At 42.8% G+C, this 19,412-nt stretch overlaps 1 protein-coding gene and 1 long non-coding RNA gene across 5 annotated transcripts in view; one reads left to right on the forward strand and one right to left on the reverse strand.

Annotated features, from left to right (window-relative positions):
- The window catches only part of bnc2 (basonuclin zinc finger protein 2), a 206,261-nt gene extending 191,433 nt beyond the window's left edge, over nucleotides 1–14,828 (reverse strand). For 3 of the 4 annotated variants that reach the window (XM_061829952.1, XM_061829949.1, XM_061829955.1), the window contains exon 1: nucleotides 14,296–14,828. In XM_061829952.1, coding sequence (XP_061685936.1) covers nucleotides 14,296–14,313 — 18 coding nt within the window. In that variant the 5' untranslated portion in view covers nucleotides 14,314–14,828. Of the gene's footprint in view, nucleotides 1–4,933; nucleotides 5,028–14,295 lie in introns of those variants that run through there. The other variant, XM_061829950.1, reaches the window with a different exon arrangement.
- Nucleotides 1–19,412, forward strand: part of LOC133506136 (uncharacterized) — a 304,856-nt gene that overhangs the window by 283,091 nt on the left and 2,353 nt on the right. Inside the window, exon 4 of the long non-coding RNA XR_009796411.1 lies at nucleotides 4,890–4,999. This is a non-coding gene — a long non-coding RNA (uncharacterized LOC133506136). The remainder of the gene's footprint in view (nucleotides 1–4,889; nucleotides 5,000–19,412) is intronic.

The raw sequence follows: 19,412 nt of genomic DNA on the forward strand, positions 1-19,412 counted from the left end.
AACGCGGAACAGACAAAAAATAACATTTGAAAAATAGGGGTCAGGTTTAAAAGTCAAGATTGGTTTTTTTTTTTTTCAACATTTTGAAGCACTGATTGAAAAATGGGAAGGTGCAGTTTGGTAGCTTTAAGAGAGGAAACAATCCGGTAATCCTGGTTGTGTTGTGATGTACATTTCTGCACATCCCGACACGATTTGCTTTTCATTGTCTTGTGATCTGATTTGGTTTCGTTTCATGTTTTTTTTTATCCAGTCTCGGAGTTTTGTCTCCACCTCTTCTCTTCAGCCCTGCTCCTTCTATCTACCAATCAGTTGCCTAGCATTTGCCGGTTCATTGCGTTGCGTTGGTGAGTTGCATTCACCGCCTGTGGGACTCTCCGCTCTACGCGTAAGTTAGAGTAACCCGAGTCATAGCGATTCTGTACCCTTTTGTTTGATCCTCTCCTGTTGAGTTGTCAGTTTGCCCCATTGTCATCAGACCTTGTTTCATGTCTTTTGGATCCCGCCTAACCTAGCGTTTCGGTACCTCTACCTTGTTGCAGTGCTACACCGTGTATCACCTAGTGTCTGGAATAAACTACATTGAACATTATGCCTCTGCCTCGAAGTCCTGCATTTGGGTCTGCCCCCGTACCGGAGGTGCGTGACAATTATACACATCTTTGTTTCATGTACCTATGTATTATATTCCAATTTTTGGTATGATCCACAAGCGTAATGAGCTCCAGCACAGTAAATATCAGGAAGTGTTACCCTGTAAACAAATACAGTGCAGCTCAGCTTCAGGATTTCGGGCGTCTGTCATACCGAGCGATATGCTTTTGGTAGTTCACAAAACTCATTTGAAAGCAATGTGGCGCAAATGCAACATGGCATTGAATTAGCTTCTCAAATCAGAGCAATAATAAACTCATTTTGATGAAACATTGGTAATTTTAATACGCAATAATGACTGACTGTACTGACTGATGCTATTACACTCATCTTCACCATCTGCTTCCTAAAAAGAATACAATTAATCTTTTTTGCACTTTTCTAAGAAGAAAAAGGTCTAGGTTGGTCAATATAATCGGATGTCTTTTTCTCCTATTGTATATGTCCTTTGGTTTATATGAAAATCTGAAGTTTTTGGAAATCCTAAATTTAGAAGTTAAACACGAAGCAAGCTAAACAAAACAAATTTTTAAAAAAGTCCTGGATTTGGTTCTGCCCCCGTACCGGAGGTCCGTGACAGATTTGCTGTCGGCTAACAAAGTGTCATTCGTGTTTACCTAAAAGTATCGGTGCCATAGTGTCATTTGTCACATCATGTTGCCCGTGGTCTATGGAGGTGAGGATTTCCCTTGTGTTTCTTTGTGTCTTGTACTTTTGCGTGTTTTTGATCCTGCTAGCTAACCCGTACCTTTGTTTTGCCTTTTCGGAAATAAATATGGATTCCCGCTGAATTACCAATGCTTCCATCTCTTGTCTCTCCCTTGCTTGGGTCACGCTGGTTTGTTTCCCTGCACACCACAACCATGTGGAAAAAGCATACAGAGCCAAGTAGTGGTCAGGCACAGTACTTTTCCTCTTGGCCAGGAACTGTCTGATGCTCGGGGCACTGTGAGCAGGCACGCGCTTCGTCTTGGTGAAGCAGCCACTTATCGTCCTGCCCAAAACTCTTCCCTCTTTTCACACACTGAACAACTAAAATTCCACAGTCCTGCCACAGGATTTCCTTTGTAGACCACCTAGTCTACACTGAAGGGGGAAACTGTCAGTTTGTAGTTTGGATTTGAAACACATCTTTTGTGTCAATGGTCCTGGAACTTTTCTGACACAGCTGTTAGTACAAACCGTTGAAGGAGCAGTGACACTCGTCTGGCTCCTCCTCATTCAAAAACACAAGACCACCATGTTGTCGTTTACAGCCAAACGAGGGCAGGCACTAAGCACTTTTACAGCTGTTGAGGCTATAGGAGGACTTCAAGCATTGAGAGAAAGAGAGACACTCTTGTGACAGGACGACGGATGTAGGAGGAGTAGGAGGAGGAGGCGGTGGGAGTTTCTGTCCTTCCTCGGGGGTCCCGAATTCCTGACCGGCCATTAAAAACTAAAATTCCTACACAAACTGCGTGTGTTTTCACCGCAACTCCTCCAATGCGCTGGTTCGTTCCCGTTTACGTGGACGGCTCACTTTCCCGCCCGCTATTAACGTGTGGCTCGTCAAAGTCGAGAAGAGCTTTCGCCACAGGAGATGGGCGGCGGTGTCAACTTCTTTCCTCCCTGTTTTTTTTTTTTGACCGCCTCTTCTCTCTCCCCTCTGGTCCCGTGGTCCCTCAGAACGGGCCATCTCTCTCTTCATATTGAGTTGCCAGGGTAGAAGGGGGCCAAAGGAATCTAATAACTGTGACAGTGGGGTTTTTTTTGGCATTGTTCCTGAAGCTGTGCAGACTGTCTGCTGGCTCTAATGAAAGGTTAAATGAATAGGACAAAGTGACAGGAGGTACAATAAAGAAACATGGAAGAGGAGAGAATGTGTGCGTATGTGTGTGTGTGTCTCTTGAGGCCATGGCCCTTAGCTAGCAAAAAAAAAAAAGAAAGACATCCTCTCCACAGCGCCACAATATTGAGACCCTATTCAAAAAATGCGTACTAATGTGTTCACTCAGTTGACAAAGTGACATGTTGACTTCATGTCTCATGGCTATCTGGAAGAGAGAATCGACATAATGTCTGCTAAAACTTGAAATTGTAACAATTTTACGCCAAGTTAAATCACTCAATAGTATCCTTCATATTTTCTTTGTACGATTGTACCAAAAAAATTGAACAATTTAAGTTGGATCAGAAAAATGTTGAACCTTTCTTGAATGATCAAGTCAGTAGAAAACCTTTTACTTTCACTTTTTTCCCAGTTATTGCTCATTATGTCCTAAGAAAGTTGTCTTTACATTGCAGGGATTACGTTTGTTTGTGTCAAAAACTTTACAAAGCAATCAAAGAACATGTCACCCAAAAAACATATAATTAGACAATGTCGGAATTTTTAGCTCCTTTTTCCGGGGCTTGTTCTGAATAAAAGTTCCCGAAAGTGGGAATTCATCTGATAAATATTCCGCTTTCCAGGTTACTATCACGGTCAGGCAGGACTGCGCCTGTTTAAAATGTGCTTGGCAATGTTGTTGGGTAATAGTTGGCTAATAATCCATTAATAAACATGATGCCCAGCTCAATTTCCTGCTAAACTCTCACGAGATTGCTTAATAATAATGCACTAAGCAGATGTGTGCATGCCATGCCGACGCAGATGGCCAGGAAGAATTCCAGCACAGGTCCTTTGTTAAACGTTAAGGTCATCATGCAGCAGAACAAGGTGGGGAGGGTGGGGGGGGGGGGCGTGAAGGGGCAGGGTTCCCGTCATCCGTCTTGTGCCTGTGCTTGCGCTTGCGTGTGTCTTGGCGGAATGTAAAGTCACATGAAAGAGGCCCTATTTCTCCCCGCCCGCCGCGCTGGGAGAATTGTCTCTTATGCCCGTCTGAAAAGCGCCACTGTCCCCTCATACCCCCACATCCCCCTACCTACACCAAGCCGACTCGCTACCTGTCAGCAGAATTCGGCCCGCGACTCTAAAAACATTGTCGACGCCGCAACACCCTACCCCCCCCTGTCACTGTGTGAGAGTTAATAATGTTGAAAAATGAGATGGCAGGCATATCTGTCATTTTACGTTTCAATGTGAGCGTTGGCTAACTTGTAGTCTCTTAACAGGTAATAAAGACTGACAAGTTTGGTGGCTGTTCAAAAAGTCCTATGCTTAAGTATATACTCCATAACTATGTAATGCTATATTGAAAAATAGTGTAATGAAAGTCTCGTAATGCACTCCGGGAACTGTCTGGGGTTTGAAATGGAAAGTCGAAAAGTGGCCTGTAAGTGGCTTAAATGCATCAAGGGCTGATTTGACGTGTAACCCCAACGCGACTTGACATTGACGGGGGGCACCAATCCTTTATTTTTTATATTTTTATTTTTTACATGACTTGACGAAAAACTTGAACAAGCTATTGAAGATGCGATTCAATCCAATGAGATCCTGCCCTGATTTATGCGGAATCAAATTCCGAACGAAAGTTGCATGCAGAAAAGAAACAACAACAACAAAAAATGAAGGTCCAATCATTGTCAGTTTAAACCTTGTGACGATAGAAAGAAAGCAGATGAGTGTTTTTGTGAGCCTGTGCAGCATTTTGACTCTCAGGGTTAGGGGTTAACCCTTACCCTGGACTAAATATGCATTATATTGTGTTTTTTACAATACATACAATTCTAGTAAGAATCATTTATCATGAGGGCCGCCCACACAATCTAATGGATCCAAAACAAGTTGAGTTGTGCTGAGTTTTTGTGAATGGAATAGCATCAGGATGTAATTAAGCGCGCTTCAGCATGTTGAACTAGTGGACTAGTTAACCCTAAACCTAACCTCACAGTTTTTAGGTCCAAGGTTTGCATGTTCACCCCTTTGTTGGAATGTACAATTAAAAGAAATTGGACCAGTACGAGCGCCAACTCAATTTGCACATGTTGTCACTGAGCAGCTTTTAAGACAAAAAGAAAAACAACACCGCACAACAATTACACAACTTTAAAGCAGCACCGTGTATAAAAGTCCATCATTGTGATAAATAAGTACTTTCCATCTAATAAATTATAGCATAGCCGCATGATAGATAAAGTAATGGTTTGAGAATTGGAATAAATATAACATCATCATTAGTGATGACATGCTTGTGGTTAGTTTTACACATTACAAAGTTCCCAGAGTGAATGAATGCCACTTTTCTCTAAAAATCTAAATCTCCATATTGCCCAAAGGCCTGAACGTGATTGTGAACTCTTGTTTGCAGATATGTGCCCTGTGAATGACTGGCGACCGGTTCAGGGTGTTCACCTGGGGGCTCATCTGTCACCATAGCGACCTGCGTCGATTTATTTGAAGACACAGTAGCCAACAAAGGTACCGGTGGACACGTCGGGAGAGAATGTCTGGAATGAAAGATGGGGGGGGGGGGGCTACACTTTATCCACCCTTTTGCTGAAAATATAAACAGGTTCTAAATGAGAACATTCTGGAGTGAGCCATTTCGCAGGAGAAGTAACTTTGTCGGGTAGAGCAGCTCCACGCCACCCATTCCAAAGTCAACATGCTACGTCTCGGTCCTCAGGAATTTTTCATGAGCCACCACTTATCTTGTCATATCACATTTCTCACGCCAGCTTTTCGGCAGGGAACAGAAAAGACACCTCCAGGGCAAATGATTCTCTTTTAATCAAATCACCCCCGTGTGGCCCGAGGTGATCTTTTTTCCACCACGCCTTGGCTTCGGAGGCAGACTGGTGTGCAAACATGTAAAGAGCCTGTGAAGAAAGTCACCTGAAGGCACTAAAAAAGAAAAAAGTAACAAAGTTGTTTCCAGCGAGCAGTTTTTATGGCAAAAAGGAGTCGTAAAAGGTAAATGACATCATGTATGCGCAAAAAGTCCCAGCTCAGCCATTTCGCCTCTGTTTGTGAAGGGGTTACTTCCAAAACGTCACTTTGAATTACAGTCGCCTCAACGTATGGATTACCGTTGAAACGCAATTTCGCTACCTGCTGGACCGTTGCCATGACGCCACATGGAAATGTTTTTTATGTAATGTGATTAGTTGTGAATAAACCCAATTAAAGCAGATTACTTTTTCTTCGGTGCTCCCCCTATGGTTGGGAAGCGTAATTGCCATTTAAGACCCAAAAATATATTTGCAGGGGATAATATGCCCTTCAAGTCTGAATTCTGAATAGTATCTTATACATGTCCACGAAACTCACTGTAGCTCAGTTCAGTGAGCATCTGCATGTGCGTGTTTTGCTTTTTTTTTTTCGCACGTATTCCGAAAGAAGGAGTGAAAAGGAACAATTACCGTAATTCCAGGCCTACAGAGCGCACCTCGTTACAAGCCTCACCAAATACATTTGTAAAGGATATACCATTTGGTACATGCATACGCCGCGGCTGTGTAAAAGCCGCAAGTGCCCACATGGAAACACGAGATATTTACGAAGAAAGACGGTACACAGAAAGAGTTTAACGCTAGCACGATGTTCGCGCTAACGCTAACAGGGCCGGTTAAAATAAAACTTACCGGTAAATATCATTGAACCATGCCAGTAACACATCAGCAACGTGCTAGCACAGCACTAACACTAGCGGAGCGCTAACAGGGCCGGTAAAATTCACTTCCTCGGCACATATATTCCACCGGTCTCATTCTTCTTTTCCGCTCGAGTGCCCCCTTGCGGCCGTTAGAAAAAGCGCACAAATTAGCCCCATCACCGCATAAACTACAGCGTTGAAAGTATGTGAAAAAAGTCGCGTGTTGAATGTCGGAAATTACGGTAATTCAAAGCAAATCGATGACATCATTTATTAAAAATATGATTCACTTTTTCGTATACTTGGTTATATAAAATTCAAGAATATAAAAAAAATGAAACTAAACTTGTGTTGTTACTCTTCCGTGCATTACAGAACATTAAAGTCAAGAGTGAGCGTGTTTTATTTTTGTAGACAGTGCAAATGCACATATGTCAGCGGATTCGGATTTTTATGCAAGCGCAATCTGAACCAGGCTAGGGGGTCCCGGTGTGCAGTAGCAAAGTGGGGCTAAACATGGCTGCTCAGACGACATCTAAATCTTCGCGATAATTACGCTAAAGCGCTGGTCTGACTTAATTTTGGTGAATTTGATTGCCGCACAAGCGTATTTAAGTCGGCAGCAGTCGTCACCAGTTCGGTGTGTATTGAAAAATTCACATTGTCGGTTGCCACACCGACCAAAAGCATCAACACTGGTCGACTCAAACACAGATGGCTGCGATTCTCTTCCGCACTGAGATGTCTCCGTGCTAGACTGTCATCACGTCATTTAAGGGGAATGAGAACTGCTTTTCTTGGCGTCAAATGAAGTCGGCTCTAAACACTCCCACAGTGGCGCGCCAACGCCCACTCGGATCCACCGGGGTCCACTGGTCCGCTAAATTACCAACACCGGCCGGCCCACACAGTTGCACCGACCACCGTGGTGGATTTACGCCGGTCCCGAAAGCAGGGCTCAAAACGTTTTCATGTTGATTCAATTTTATGTTAAAAGTATCTAACTTCTTTTTACACTTTATTGACAATCAAGAATGTTTAAAAAATGGGAAAATAATGAAAAACATTTTTTAATAACACTTCCTGATCAGTTTACTGATTTTTATTGTCACTTTTAACAAAGGAATAGCTTCACATTTATTATGTTTTATTTTTTATAAATGTCTTGTACAGTTTTATGGGCTTTTGTGGTAAGGTTTTATGATAACAAAAAGGGATATATATCATCTGTCAAAATTTACTGACGTGAAATGCAAACAAATCTGATGTCAACCAACTTCCCAAACCAAGAGATTGCGTTCGTAATTTTACGTGCTAAACATGATCACATCTGTTAAGTCACCCCTTAAAGGAGAAATCCAGTGCTTTGCATGAACAGGGTATCCAATAGGTCATGTAATATGTACCCTATTTTGAAAACGTGATGCTAAATACTCTCTCATTTAATAGTGGTTCTTCGGGTGGAATGACGCGGAGTCTGACTACTCGGAGGCCCACACGCGACATAAGTGAGTAAACAAAGGCCCCCGGGAGCTCGAGGCCGGCAGCCGCGGATGGTTCTTGGACAGGAATGACGCGGAGTCTGACGAGCGAGCTCCGGCGGCGGGCCGCGAGTCGAGCTTTCATGCGGCGGAGGCCTTTAGCCGAGCTTCGGTGGCGGTGGAGGCCGTTAGCCTAGCTTCGGCGTCCGGAGCTCACGGCCTCCGCCGCCTGGAAGCTCGGCTAAGGGCCTCCCCAGACGTCGAAGCTTGGCTAAAGGCCTCCCCGGACGGTGAAGTTCAGCTCGCGGCCCGGCGCCAGAGCGCGTGGCCCGCCTTCGGCTTTGGCGTCCGGTGCTAACGGCCTCCGCCGCCTGGAACGTCGGGTCGCGGCCGCCAACGGACCTCACTTGTCAGACTCCTCGTCATTCCCATCCGAAAAACTATCCGAATATTCAACATTAATTCCAGCCACAGGTTCCAATCTGTATGGAAGTATTGCTCTGTCTTCCCGATCAACCGATACTGCTATTTCTTCACCAGATATAGGATAAATCCAAGAAATCAGCTCTGGGCATAATGGTGTCACATGTAATCGAGCGTTTGGAACGGCACAGTACACGTCACGTACGCCCACGTACGTCACACGACTCGCGAAAATGACAGCGCCCCTGAAAATTTGTAATTGTCGACAAAAATCTTCTCAAAACACTATTAAATGAGAGAAGATTTCGCATTGTCAAAATAGGGTACATATTACATGATCTATTGGATACACTGCTCATGCAAAGCACTGGACTACCCATTTAAGGTTAACGTGAGGTATCTTGGGCCCCCCCCCACGTTGCCACGGTAACAACACATCTTTTTCTCGCGCTCTCATTATTACAAGTTGGTGAACCATCAAAGCCATTTTGGAATCTATTCCCAAGTTACAGTTTATACAAATTGTTTCTTTAAATCCATTCCAAATTACAGTTAAAATTGTTAAGAATCTCACGTTACTTTGAAGATTGTCTTCCTTTCTAATGGGACATGAAATAGATGCTTTCAACAAATAAAGATGGCAGTAGCAAGTTCACTCGGTGTTTTTGCACATCCCTCCCCCCCCCTGCTATTTTTTCCTTTTTTGAGAAATTGTACTTGGGTTAACATAAAATGGAGCCTTAAAATACAAGTTGGCGTGTCGAAGTACGAGTTTCAGGTTACAGTTTAAACACAGCTTGTAGTCTTGATTGTAATCTGATTAAAGAGCCATCTGTGAGGCCAAAGCTATCTTTTAGATTTCAACTCCTGCAGATAGAAATCTGTGTGATATGGCGGGGGTAAAAAAAACACGCTAAACACTTCTGTCATAACACCCGTTAAGCCAGTTGATCGGCGTCCCTTGTTTATTTAAGGTAGCGAGGAGTTTTTAAAAATGTATTTGCAGGAAATTAAAGTTGAAGCGAGGCGCGAGGATTCAATTTCTTACGCCCGTGCCGCCGAGGCACCGAGAACTCTAATTATATCTATTAAGTGTTTATTGTTTCGGATTATTAACGTCTCGCCCCGTGCTTTCTTAAAATTAGGAACCCGGCCGTGCAATTTGTTTTAAGTACTCCGACTCTCCTGCAGTCGAGTGTCTCATTCCGACATTTTTTCCATCCCGAGCCTCCGCAGGTGTGTGACCCTCGCCCCGCTTCACTCCCTTTTCACAATATTACCTTTTCTGTCGCGGCCAACGTGCACCGTGGGCCATCTGAGACATTACTGGGGCCAAATGGGTGCAGCGGTGACCCGCCCCTGGATGGATAAATACACCGCAAGAATGTTGCTTTGAAATTCACTGTCTGGATGAGTTTCCTCTGAAATAAATGTTTCTTTTTTTTTATTATTATTATTTCCTCTTCCTTCCCTGCGTGTCTTACATACTTTGTATTCACTCGTGCATTGCCGAGGTTTTAACTTCAAAGCAGAACTTTGCGCAGAATGTATGAACATGGAGGCCAATTTGTGATTATCTACCAATCAGTCGTGAGATGATTGATTCTTCCACTACGCTGTGGCTTTACATAATTTTTTCTTTGAAGTCATTGTTCATGCAATCCGTGGACACGCGACATGTCAATCATGACACGCAGCTGGAGTGATTGCTTGTGATAACTTTTAGGCCGACATGATTAAAGCGGGCCATGGCAAAAAAATTAGTTCGCCTCACGTTGCCACACACTTAATGAGTGAGCACCACACATCTACCGACGTGTTGGAACAGAAAAACTGCCATCCTGTATTGAGTTTTATGGCCATGGTAAGCCATGCTGAGCCCCTTTTGGGTTTAATTCTACCATTATTGGCCACTTTTATAGACAGTGTTGTCACTGGGAATGGTCTACATGTCACTCTTACACTACCCAACTTGCACTGAAGTCTTGCCCTGCCTTGCATGCTAACATCTGAATTTTGGCCTGTTTTATTGCCGCTTCTCCTCTCTTCTTTCTTTTATTCCCACAACACCCTCTCTCTTTTGAAACCTGCTTCTTCCTTTGGTGTTAATCTGTCATTTTATGGTTTAAAGGGGAAATCCAGTGCTTTGCATAAACAGTGTCTCCAATAGGTCATGTAACATGTACTCTGTCTTGGCAATGTGATGTTAAATCATTTAATAGTGTTTTGAGAAGATTTTTATCGACAATTACAAATTTTCAGGGGTGCTGTCATTTTCGCGAGTCGCGTGATGTACGTGGGCATATGTGACGTGCACTGTGCTGTTCCAAATGCTCGATTACATGGGACACCATTACGCCCAGCTTTGATTTCTCGGATTTATCCTCATCTGATGAAGAAATGGCAGTATCGGTTGATCGGGAAGACGGAGGAATACTTCCATACAAATCTGTTAGTGCTAGTGATAGTGCTATTCCTTTATCAGATGAGGATAAATCCGAGAAATCAGTGCTGGGCATAAAAGGTGTCCCATGTAATTGAGCGTTTGGAACGGCACGTAACATGTTACATTCGCCCACGTCGGTCATGTGAATCGCGAAAATGGCAACACCCCTAAAAATTCACAATCGTCGATAAAAAAATCTTCTCGAAACACTATTAAATGAGAGAGGATTTAATGTCACATTGTCAAGATAGAATACATATTACATGACCCATTGGATACATTGTTAGTGTAAACCAGTGGATTTCCCCTTCAAGGAAGTATTGAATACACAACATCAGACGCCGATCGCTCATGTGCAGGGTTGAGTTGTGTTGTGGCCCTGTGAAGTCCTTTAAGACTCTTTAGTGAACAAAGGCCAGAGGTGTGTAGAGTAGCACAAACGTCGAAGATGAAGTCTTAAAATAGATCACGCACGCAATAATGGGTATGTAAATGTAGCGCGCGCCATGTCGATCATTGTAATGAAGTAAAAGTATTGATTATTCTTCACATAAATACTCATGTAAAAGTAAAACATACAGGTGGATTCAGACTACACTTACAAGTACAATTTATCCAAAATCTTACTTGAATAAATGGATAGGAGTAAAACTTGAATTGACTCATGTGCATCATCAGAGATCACAATCTGCGCCATGTTGATGGTTAACAGTCATTGACCATCTTTTGCAGTCAAGGAACCATTGAGCAGTCTTTATCAATCATTCTTTGCCCTCGAGTCGCAAGTCAAGTCTCAAGTCGAGACATGCAAGTCCCGAGTCAGGTCCTACACTTTGAGTTTAAAGTCCTTTTCCACTCTCACGTTACCGACAAAATAAAAATGTTTGAATATAAATAATATTTCTAATGAATTCATATGTCCAGTAGATATTATAGACTCCATCCATATTGATTCACAAACATATTTTATAAACAAGTGCATTGAATAAGAAATATAGAAAGCTGATCAATAATTTTTTTTTCAGTTATTCTAGGCAAATGCTACGCTATAATTTTTTCTCTCTCTTCATTTCTGAAGTTACTTGGAACAGATATAACCCCCCAAAAATAAATTGCATCCAGTAGTGCTACCGTTAGGAATCGAGTATTCTCCTGACCGATTTTACCGGAATAATCAAGTATCGGGGGCACGGTGGTTCAACTGGTAAAGCATTGGCCTCACAGTTCAGAGGACCCGGGTTCGATCCCCCGGCCCCCACCTATGTGGAGTTTGCATGTTCTCCCCGTGCCTGCCTGGGTTTTCTCCGGGCACTTCGGTTTCCTCCCACATCTCAAAAACATGCAACATTAATGGGACACTAAATTACCCCTCTCGGGGCACACCTGTAAGTGTGATTGTGCGTGCGGCTGTTTGTCTCTATGTGCCCTGTGATTGGCTGGCAACCAGTTCAGGGTGTACCCCGCCTCCTGCCCGTTGACAGCTGCGATAGGCTCCAGCACTCCCCGCGACCCTCGTGAGGATAAGCGGCAAAGAAAATGGATGGACAATCAAGTATCAGGATAAAAGTTATTCTTACTCGGTTCAAGAGCAATTGTGAATACACGAGGAAAAAATGAGACATGTCCCTTAATAGTGAACAACCAATTGGTTTCCCCTTTTAGATAGTCAACAGACTTTTTTCTTAAATTCACATTGTGCATGTAGCAGGAAACAATTTCTTGTCCACAAACATTTCATATTTCTAATAGATTTCAGTTTCAACTCGACCACCACTTCTCTATGTGTTTTCTGGTAATCCACGACGGCCTCTAAACCCCTGCATCGTGTGACTCGACCATCATCGGTTGTTGTTCCTTTTTTTTCCCTGCAATTTACATGTAGCGGTTACACCCACCGCCAGTATTGTTATGATTACTCACGCCATTCTATTTCAAACAAACAGAAAGGGATATGGCTGTCAGAGGATCAGGCGATCAGGCGGAATGGAGAGGATGGAGTGTTCTGGTCTTGGGCAGTAATCAGAGGAAGTCGGCAGGGGGTAGAGGGTAGGGTTGATGGGGTCGGAGCAGAGCACCTCTAGGCAGCCTTTCTCTTCATTAGCAGCCTCTCTAAGGGGCAACGGCGGAGAGGGTCTTCGCCAGCCCACCTGTCCAGCAGATTATTGAACCGACTAACCGGCGGCTCAGCGCACACACTTCTCTCCCCTCTCATGATTCACGGAGTACCACAGGAATCACGACCGGGCTGACAACCTCCCGGCTTTTTTTCTCTTTTATATTTGCCTTCCACTTCACGTCACTGCTTCATTGGCTGAAGCGGAGCATCTACATCCACATTGCTGTGAATGCTGTGCTTTACGGTAAAAAAAAAAAAAAAAAAAAAAAAAAGGAGGGATGACTTTTGTCCATCCTCAACACTTGCCCAAATGAAAATAGGGAACATTTCCCATCGAATTTACTGAGTGCCTTGTCAAATTGCTCTGATGTCATCCCTACAATGTTGACACCTAATGGGGGAAATACCCGGGAATTGCAATGATATGCTGTGATTCTTTGTTAAATTTGCAGACTCTTTCTGCGGGAATTATGCTTTGTGAGGACTCTTTGTCATTTATGTTTGCTTACAAGACAGCACACAGCAACTCTTATGATCCTAATCCTTAGCTCGCACACTCTCGAGACCTGCACAAGTGAAAGTGTGTTGTTTTGCGGTCAAGGAAATGTGGATTACGCGCACGTACACGCGCATACCTTCTGCACAGGCAAGTGAAGAAAGCAGCATAAAGATAAAAGTAATGAAATGACACCTCTGGAATGTAAATTGGCATTCTTCATGAGCAGAACCGGCTCGGACCTCCAAAACATCCCTGGCGCACAGACACAGACACACATCAGGCCAGGCCGAAAACCTTGTGCGACAACACACACGCTCATTGATGAATGTGCGAGGAGACTTTGGCGGTGCTTTCAAGTGGGGGGGCCATTCATCTCGCACCATTTCGTTATTTCTTCTCCTTCCTTCCTCTTTACCGTCCACTAAAATGTATGACACGCACATCTTGTGCGCGTGTTTAACAAGTTGCCTGATCGCATTCCATCTTCCCTTTTTAATTATGATGAGATGAGACTTCTTTTTGTTCACCTACTTCACTTTTTATCTGCCTTCCAAGTGGGGAAACAAACTTTTTTTTTTTTTTTTGTCAAACTGAACCATCACAAAAGAAGTCAAAAAGTCCCCCAAAACATACCAAAAGTGTAACATGAAGGATATGCACTGCACAGAATAAATATGTGTGGCTCATTGATGACATTTACAAGTCAATTACCCAGTGTAAAAGTGTCTTAAAAACATCAATAAATGGGGCTAGGGGCGCTTTAAAGTGGATTACGTGCAAATGATGTCACTTTTACGATTTCAGTTAACCTTGTTCATCGTGTACATTTGAAATTATGAATGGATTGTACCACAAATTTGCAAAAGTGTCATTTTCTCCTTTACTCTGGAGATGGGGGCTGCATTTAAGGCATTGTTTGATTGACAAGTGTCACGAATAAATGTTTGCTAGGGTAAAATTGTAAAAGCAAAGCAAGAAATGGGGTAAAAAAAAAATAAAGACTCTACTGTACACTGTACATGACAACTTTTCATGTCCTCTGATGTATTCACGAACCCCAGAAAAAAATTTGTAAAGCCCAGTGTCAACATCCACATCTCTGTTTGTTTTAGCGACAGTAAGATTAAATTGGGAAACAAAAAAATTGTAATTACCATGGCTGCATGTCGCATCTGACAGAACCCGCGAACTCCTTTGGCACGTTGGCAAACTTGGCGTCCTGTCGTGCACACAAAAAAGTCTGCTCTCGCCCTCAAGCGGGGAACTTTCTCCTCGTCGCGTGCCGTGAATCGGTGCTCGATTAGAAAACTTAGTAGTTGATACTAGTAGCTGATTATTATTATTGGGGCGGGGGGAGAGCGGGGGGAACGCATCGGAACCGGCTTGTGTGGAAGTGGGCTGTTCGCGGCCAAGTCGCGCGTCACGCAGATTCGGGCGAAAGTTGGACGTTGACGCGTAATCGCGACGTCGCTTTTTTTTTTTTCCCTTCGTCCTGTTTCCCCCCCTCCTCCTCTTCTTTTCTTCGTTTCTCTTCAAAAGATACAAAAAGACAAGCGGAATGTGTCTCTCCTACCTTGAGAAAGAGCTAAGAGAGGAGGAAAAGAAAAACCTAAAACGCCTCCCCAAACACACGCACGCACACACAAAAATACACGCGCGCACACTCCGGTGGAAGGATGGTTGTCCATTTGTGCAGCCCGGCGGAGAAGGTGTGTGTGACTTTTGCTTGTTCGATGAGTTGAGCTGTGCCACGGAAGAATTGTGACGTCTTTGTGCTGCAGCATCAACCACAAGAAATCAGACTCGTTCCTTTTGCTCCACGTGTCGGTCAAAATATTCGAAACGAATGGAGTGCGTTCGAGTTGGTTTATGCGGCATATTGTTGAATGAACCGCGAGCTCAATCGGAAGTGAACGCAGTTATTTTTGTCAAAACATTATTTTTTAAAGCATTGATCGCAAAAAAAAAAAAACAAAAAACAAAAAAAAAACGTTATTTAATGTTATAGTAGGTTGGGAGACCTGGGATCAGTGGTGTCACAAGGCCCATTTTGGGGGGTCCAGCACCCCTAAAACTGGTGGAAGTATTTTTTAGTACAATAGGACCTCGATAGAACGGACAAATAGGGGGCAGGACGAGAAGGGGGGGGGCACGTTTTCGTCCGATAGAGCCAGTTGTCTCTTACATTGAAGCATCAGTTTTTATTTAGTTTTGGGTTGTTGTTTTTTTTTTGGGGGGGGGGTAGATGTCCATATTCACCTACGTTACTATCCATCCATCCATTTTCTTAGCCGCTTATCCTCACAAGGGTTTCAGGGAGTGCTGTAGCCCATCCCAGTTGCCAGCCAATCGCAGGGCACATGGAAACACCACCAGGTATCCATTGGGTCAAAACACTTTATAAAATGTATCCATCCATCTATTTTCTTTTGCCGCTTATTCTCACGAGGATCACGGGGAGAGCCGGAGCCTATCCCAGCTGTCAACGGGCAGGAGGCGGGGCACACCCTGAACTGGTTGCCAGCCAATCGCAGGGCAGATAGAAACAAACAGCCGCACTCATAATCACACCTAGGGGCAATTTAGAGTGTCCAATTAATTTTGCATGTTTTGGGGATGTGGGAGGAAACCGGAGTGCCCGGAGGAAACCCACGCAGGCACGGGGAGAACATGCAAACTCCACACAGGCAGGCTGGGATTTGAACCCTCAAAACTGTGAGGCCAACGCTCTACAGCTGTGTCATTGTACCGCCCCAATTGATTTGTCTTTTTTTTTTCCCCTTGAAGCCTAAAATACTCAGGACATTTTTAATATAAATACATATATTTAAGGGCGGCACGGTGGATCAGTCGGTAAAGCGTTGGCCTCACAGTTCTGAGGGTTCCCGGGTTCAATCCCGGACCCGCCTGTGTGGAGTTTGCGTTCTCTCCGTGCCTGCATGGGGTTCCTTCGGGCACTCCGGTTTCCTCCCACATTCCTAAAACATGCAACATTATTTGGACACTCGAAATTGCCTCTAGGTGTGATTGTGAGTGCGGCTGTTTGTCTTTATGTGCCCTGCGATTGGCCGGCAACCAGGTCAGGGTGTACCCCGCCTCCTGCCCGTTGACAGCTGGGATAGGCTCCAGCACTCCCCTCGACCCTTGTGAGGATACGCGATGAAGAAAATGGATGGATGGATGGATCGATATATACTCAAAAAATTATGATGTTTCAAAGGGATACACCAGTGTGCTTGGTTATGGTGACATTGTTGACGTACAGTACTCATAATACACAAGCCGTTTTCATGAGCTCTGGGGAATTCATGTGCTTTCTTGTTCCAAATCTGTTGCCAAAGGTGAACAGCTTGGATGAAAATTGATGTGTTTAGGGTAGTTGTTCAGCCACTAGCCCTACTAAAACAGGTCTTTAACCCCTTCAAAAAACCTGCAAATATTAGTCTTTTCAAGTAAGATGTGAGGGTAGTGGACTGACAGTTTTGAACATATTTGACAATAAAGCATTAGTAAATTCAAAGAAAGGGAGCAGGTTCTGGTCCTCGGAACACTCGCACTAATTAAATGCCCGAAACCATTCGCGATATGGAAGTGTGCAGGAGCTACATGCGTACAAGTCGGCCAAATTAGTCCCAACAATTTTTTGATCAGTCAATGCATTTGAATTAAAGATAAAGCAAAACCTGCTCATTCCTCAATTGAGTTTCATGAGGGTTACTTGTTTGTAACAGTACTGTAATGGGTTATTATGCAACGGCACTTTTGCGCATTTCTTTATTCATTTATTTTAGCAATAACTGTGCTTTGATGTTCTATCTGTTGATTTTACCCAAGACGTTCTTTGATTCTTATTCTATTTTATTGTCCCTTGCAACTTGTGGAGAAGCAGTCATTATTTCATTGCATGCACAGCATGTAATGACATTAAAGGCTTTTGATTTTATTTTATTTGATTTGTCAACAGAAAGCCAACAGGAGGCACTCGTTAAATAATTTCCAAAAGTGTACTGTAATACACTAATAATAGTTTATTAATACACATTAATTTCACACATTAAACACTGTTCTGTATACAATATAGACCGTTGAGTGGGCACTGTGAAAGAGAGATGGCAGAACCAGGCAATCACAGACATTCCTTAAAATAAAGAAAATCACTGTGATGATTATGAGACAGATTTAGTTAAAAGCGTACTCATTAATTTCGCAATTAAAATGCTGCTCTGTGTTATTTTGAAAATTCACAAAAGTATGACCCAAAACAACGCCATCTGGTGTGCCAACATGTCCACGTGACACCAAATCATGTTTTACAACACACAAGAAAACTGTTTACTTGCTTCGGTGCTGCTGTTTTGGTTAGCAACAGGGTTCCAATGGGTACAGTAGTTGCCTGATACGAAAAGGGAAGCGGCTATTTGTGTCTTAAGCGGATGGAAAAAGGTGGATAGTACAGTCAGCTGAATCCCAAGGCAGTCGTTCCAACCAAGTCAAGCGTCCGGAAGCCTCGCTTGCATGTTTGGTCAAGGGGTAAATAATAGGTCTGGGATTAGGCTTGTGTTGAATTCATTGGCGGCTAACAAGCTACCGAGATCCCACGCTATGCATATTCATATCTTGGCCGAGGCCGTGTGAGAGCGAGGACCATATGCCCGTTAGTCCGAGGGCTCGGCTTTGCTAATTAAATGAGATATTACATCCTCGTATATGAGCCAAAGGCCCACATGTACCATATTGTGGATGTAAACTTACAGGTCACACCATTAGGTACAGCTGCATCTGAAATGATAAACAAACGAAAAAAAAAAAACATCATAATGCTCTGCCAGAGACTGAATTATAATAGTTTGTCAAACACATAAAATACTGAATAGTGACTTATATACTGTATCAGATTTTTTCCTCATACGATTAGTACTTTTTCTCATAAAATTACATATCCATGTGGTGATAACTTTATAAACGTACCTTTTGTTTTGTAAATTTCATATTTTTACTTATATAATTATAATAAGCATGAATATTACTGCTTTTTACTATTTACTATTTTTCTTCATTCCCTGAAAAAAAAAAACTGCACTTTTTGTGCTCAGGCCAAAGTTGAGTAATGCTTCGGTACCATCTTTTTGAATCTTATTGAAATATATATTAAATAGAGTTAAGGAGCATATATAAATATATATACAAACATATTGCTTTGTCTCCACTTGTGGCATCTGTAGCTGATTCTAAAATTTGGAACATAAAAGTACAACTTTTTCACATATTCATATCAGTACAGACAGTGTGCCTTAAAGTTCAAGTTAAATTCGTTCTGTGACTACACTCATAATTCTCAACAGTCATTTCATGAGTTTATTCTGTTCCATCTTTGCAACAACAAAAAAGCCATAAAAAAATGTTGTAGTGCGTGTTTTATGAAAATTGCATTCTGTAAAGTCGTACTTCACGAAAAAAAAACACTCTTTTTTTTGTCACATATCAACAATTGAATGCTGCTCCTTCTGGTGTTCCTGCTTTGCCCACATTGGGGCAATAAAAGAGAAACAAATGGCAAACTGTTCATTGCGGCGTTATAAATCGCGCTTGAGGTGTAGGCAGGACAAGCCCACCTGCCCATGCACGACTGCGTGGAGCAGCCAATCATATTGGAGTCCAGCCTAGATCACAAATGCAGCTCATCGCACACATCTGGCGGATTGTCAGTGCAGCACTAATATTGATTGCTATCTATCTATCTATCTATCTCTATCTATCTATCTATCTATCTATCTATCTATCTATCTATCTATCTATCTATCTATCTATCTATCTATATCTATCTATCTATCTATCTATCTATCTATCTATCTAGCTAGCTAGCTAGCTATCTATCTATCTATCTATCTATCTATCTATCTATCTATCTATCTATCTATCTATCTATCTATCTATCTATCTATCTATCTGTTTGGCTGTCTGTGCGCGTCAGTGTACATGTTGCCTCATTGTTTTAAATCTGTTGTTTAAATGGTTAAAGCAGTGCAAGATAGATGCTAATTAGCGTTACCATCAAGCTTGTGGCCTGAAAGTGGCCTGATTTTCTTTTAAATACACAAGGCACAATTCTTTCTTTTGTTTGACTGTAAACTTCCACTGGAAGTGGCATTTAACAGCTCAAAACCTCTTTTTAGGGAAGAATTGTTCACTATTTGCCAAATTTCTGCCGTTTTTAAAGTGAATTCTTTTGAGTGCACTGCCACCAACAGCACTCGTATTGTAACATTGAACA

This window comes from Syngnathoides biaculeatus, chromosome 9 (genome assembly GCF_019802595.1).
Source record: "Syngnathoides biaculeatus isolate LvHL_M chromosome 9, ASM1980259v1, whole genome shotgun sequence".
In the NCBI taxonomy this organism is placed as follows: domain Eukaryota; kingdom Metazoa; phylum Chordata; class Actinopteri; order Syngnathiformes; family Syngnathidae; genus Syngnathoides; species Syngnathoides biaculeatus.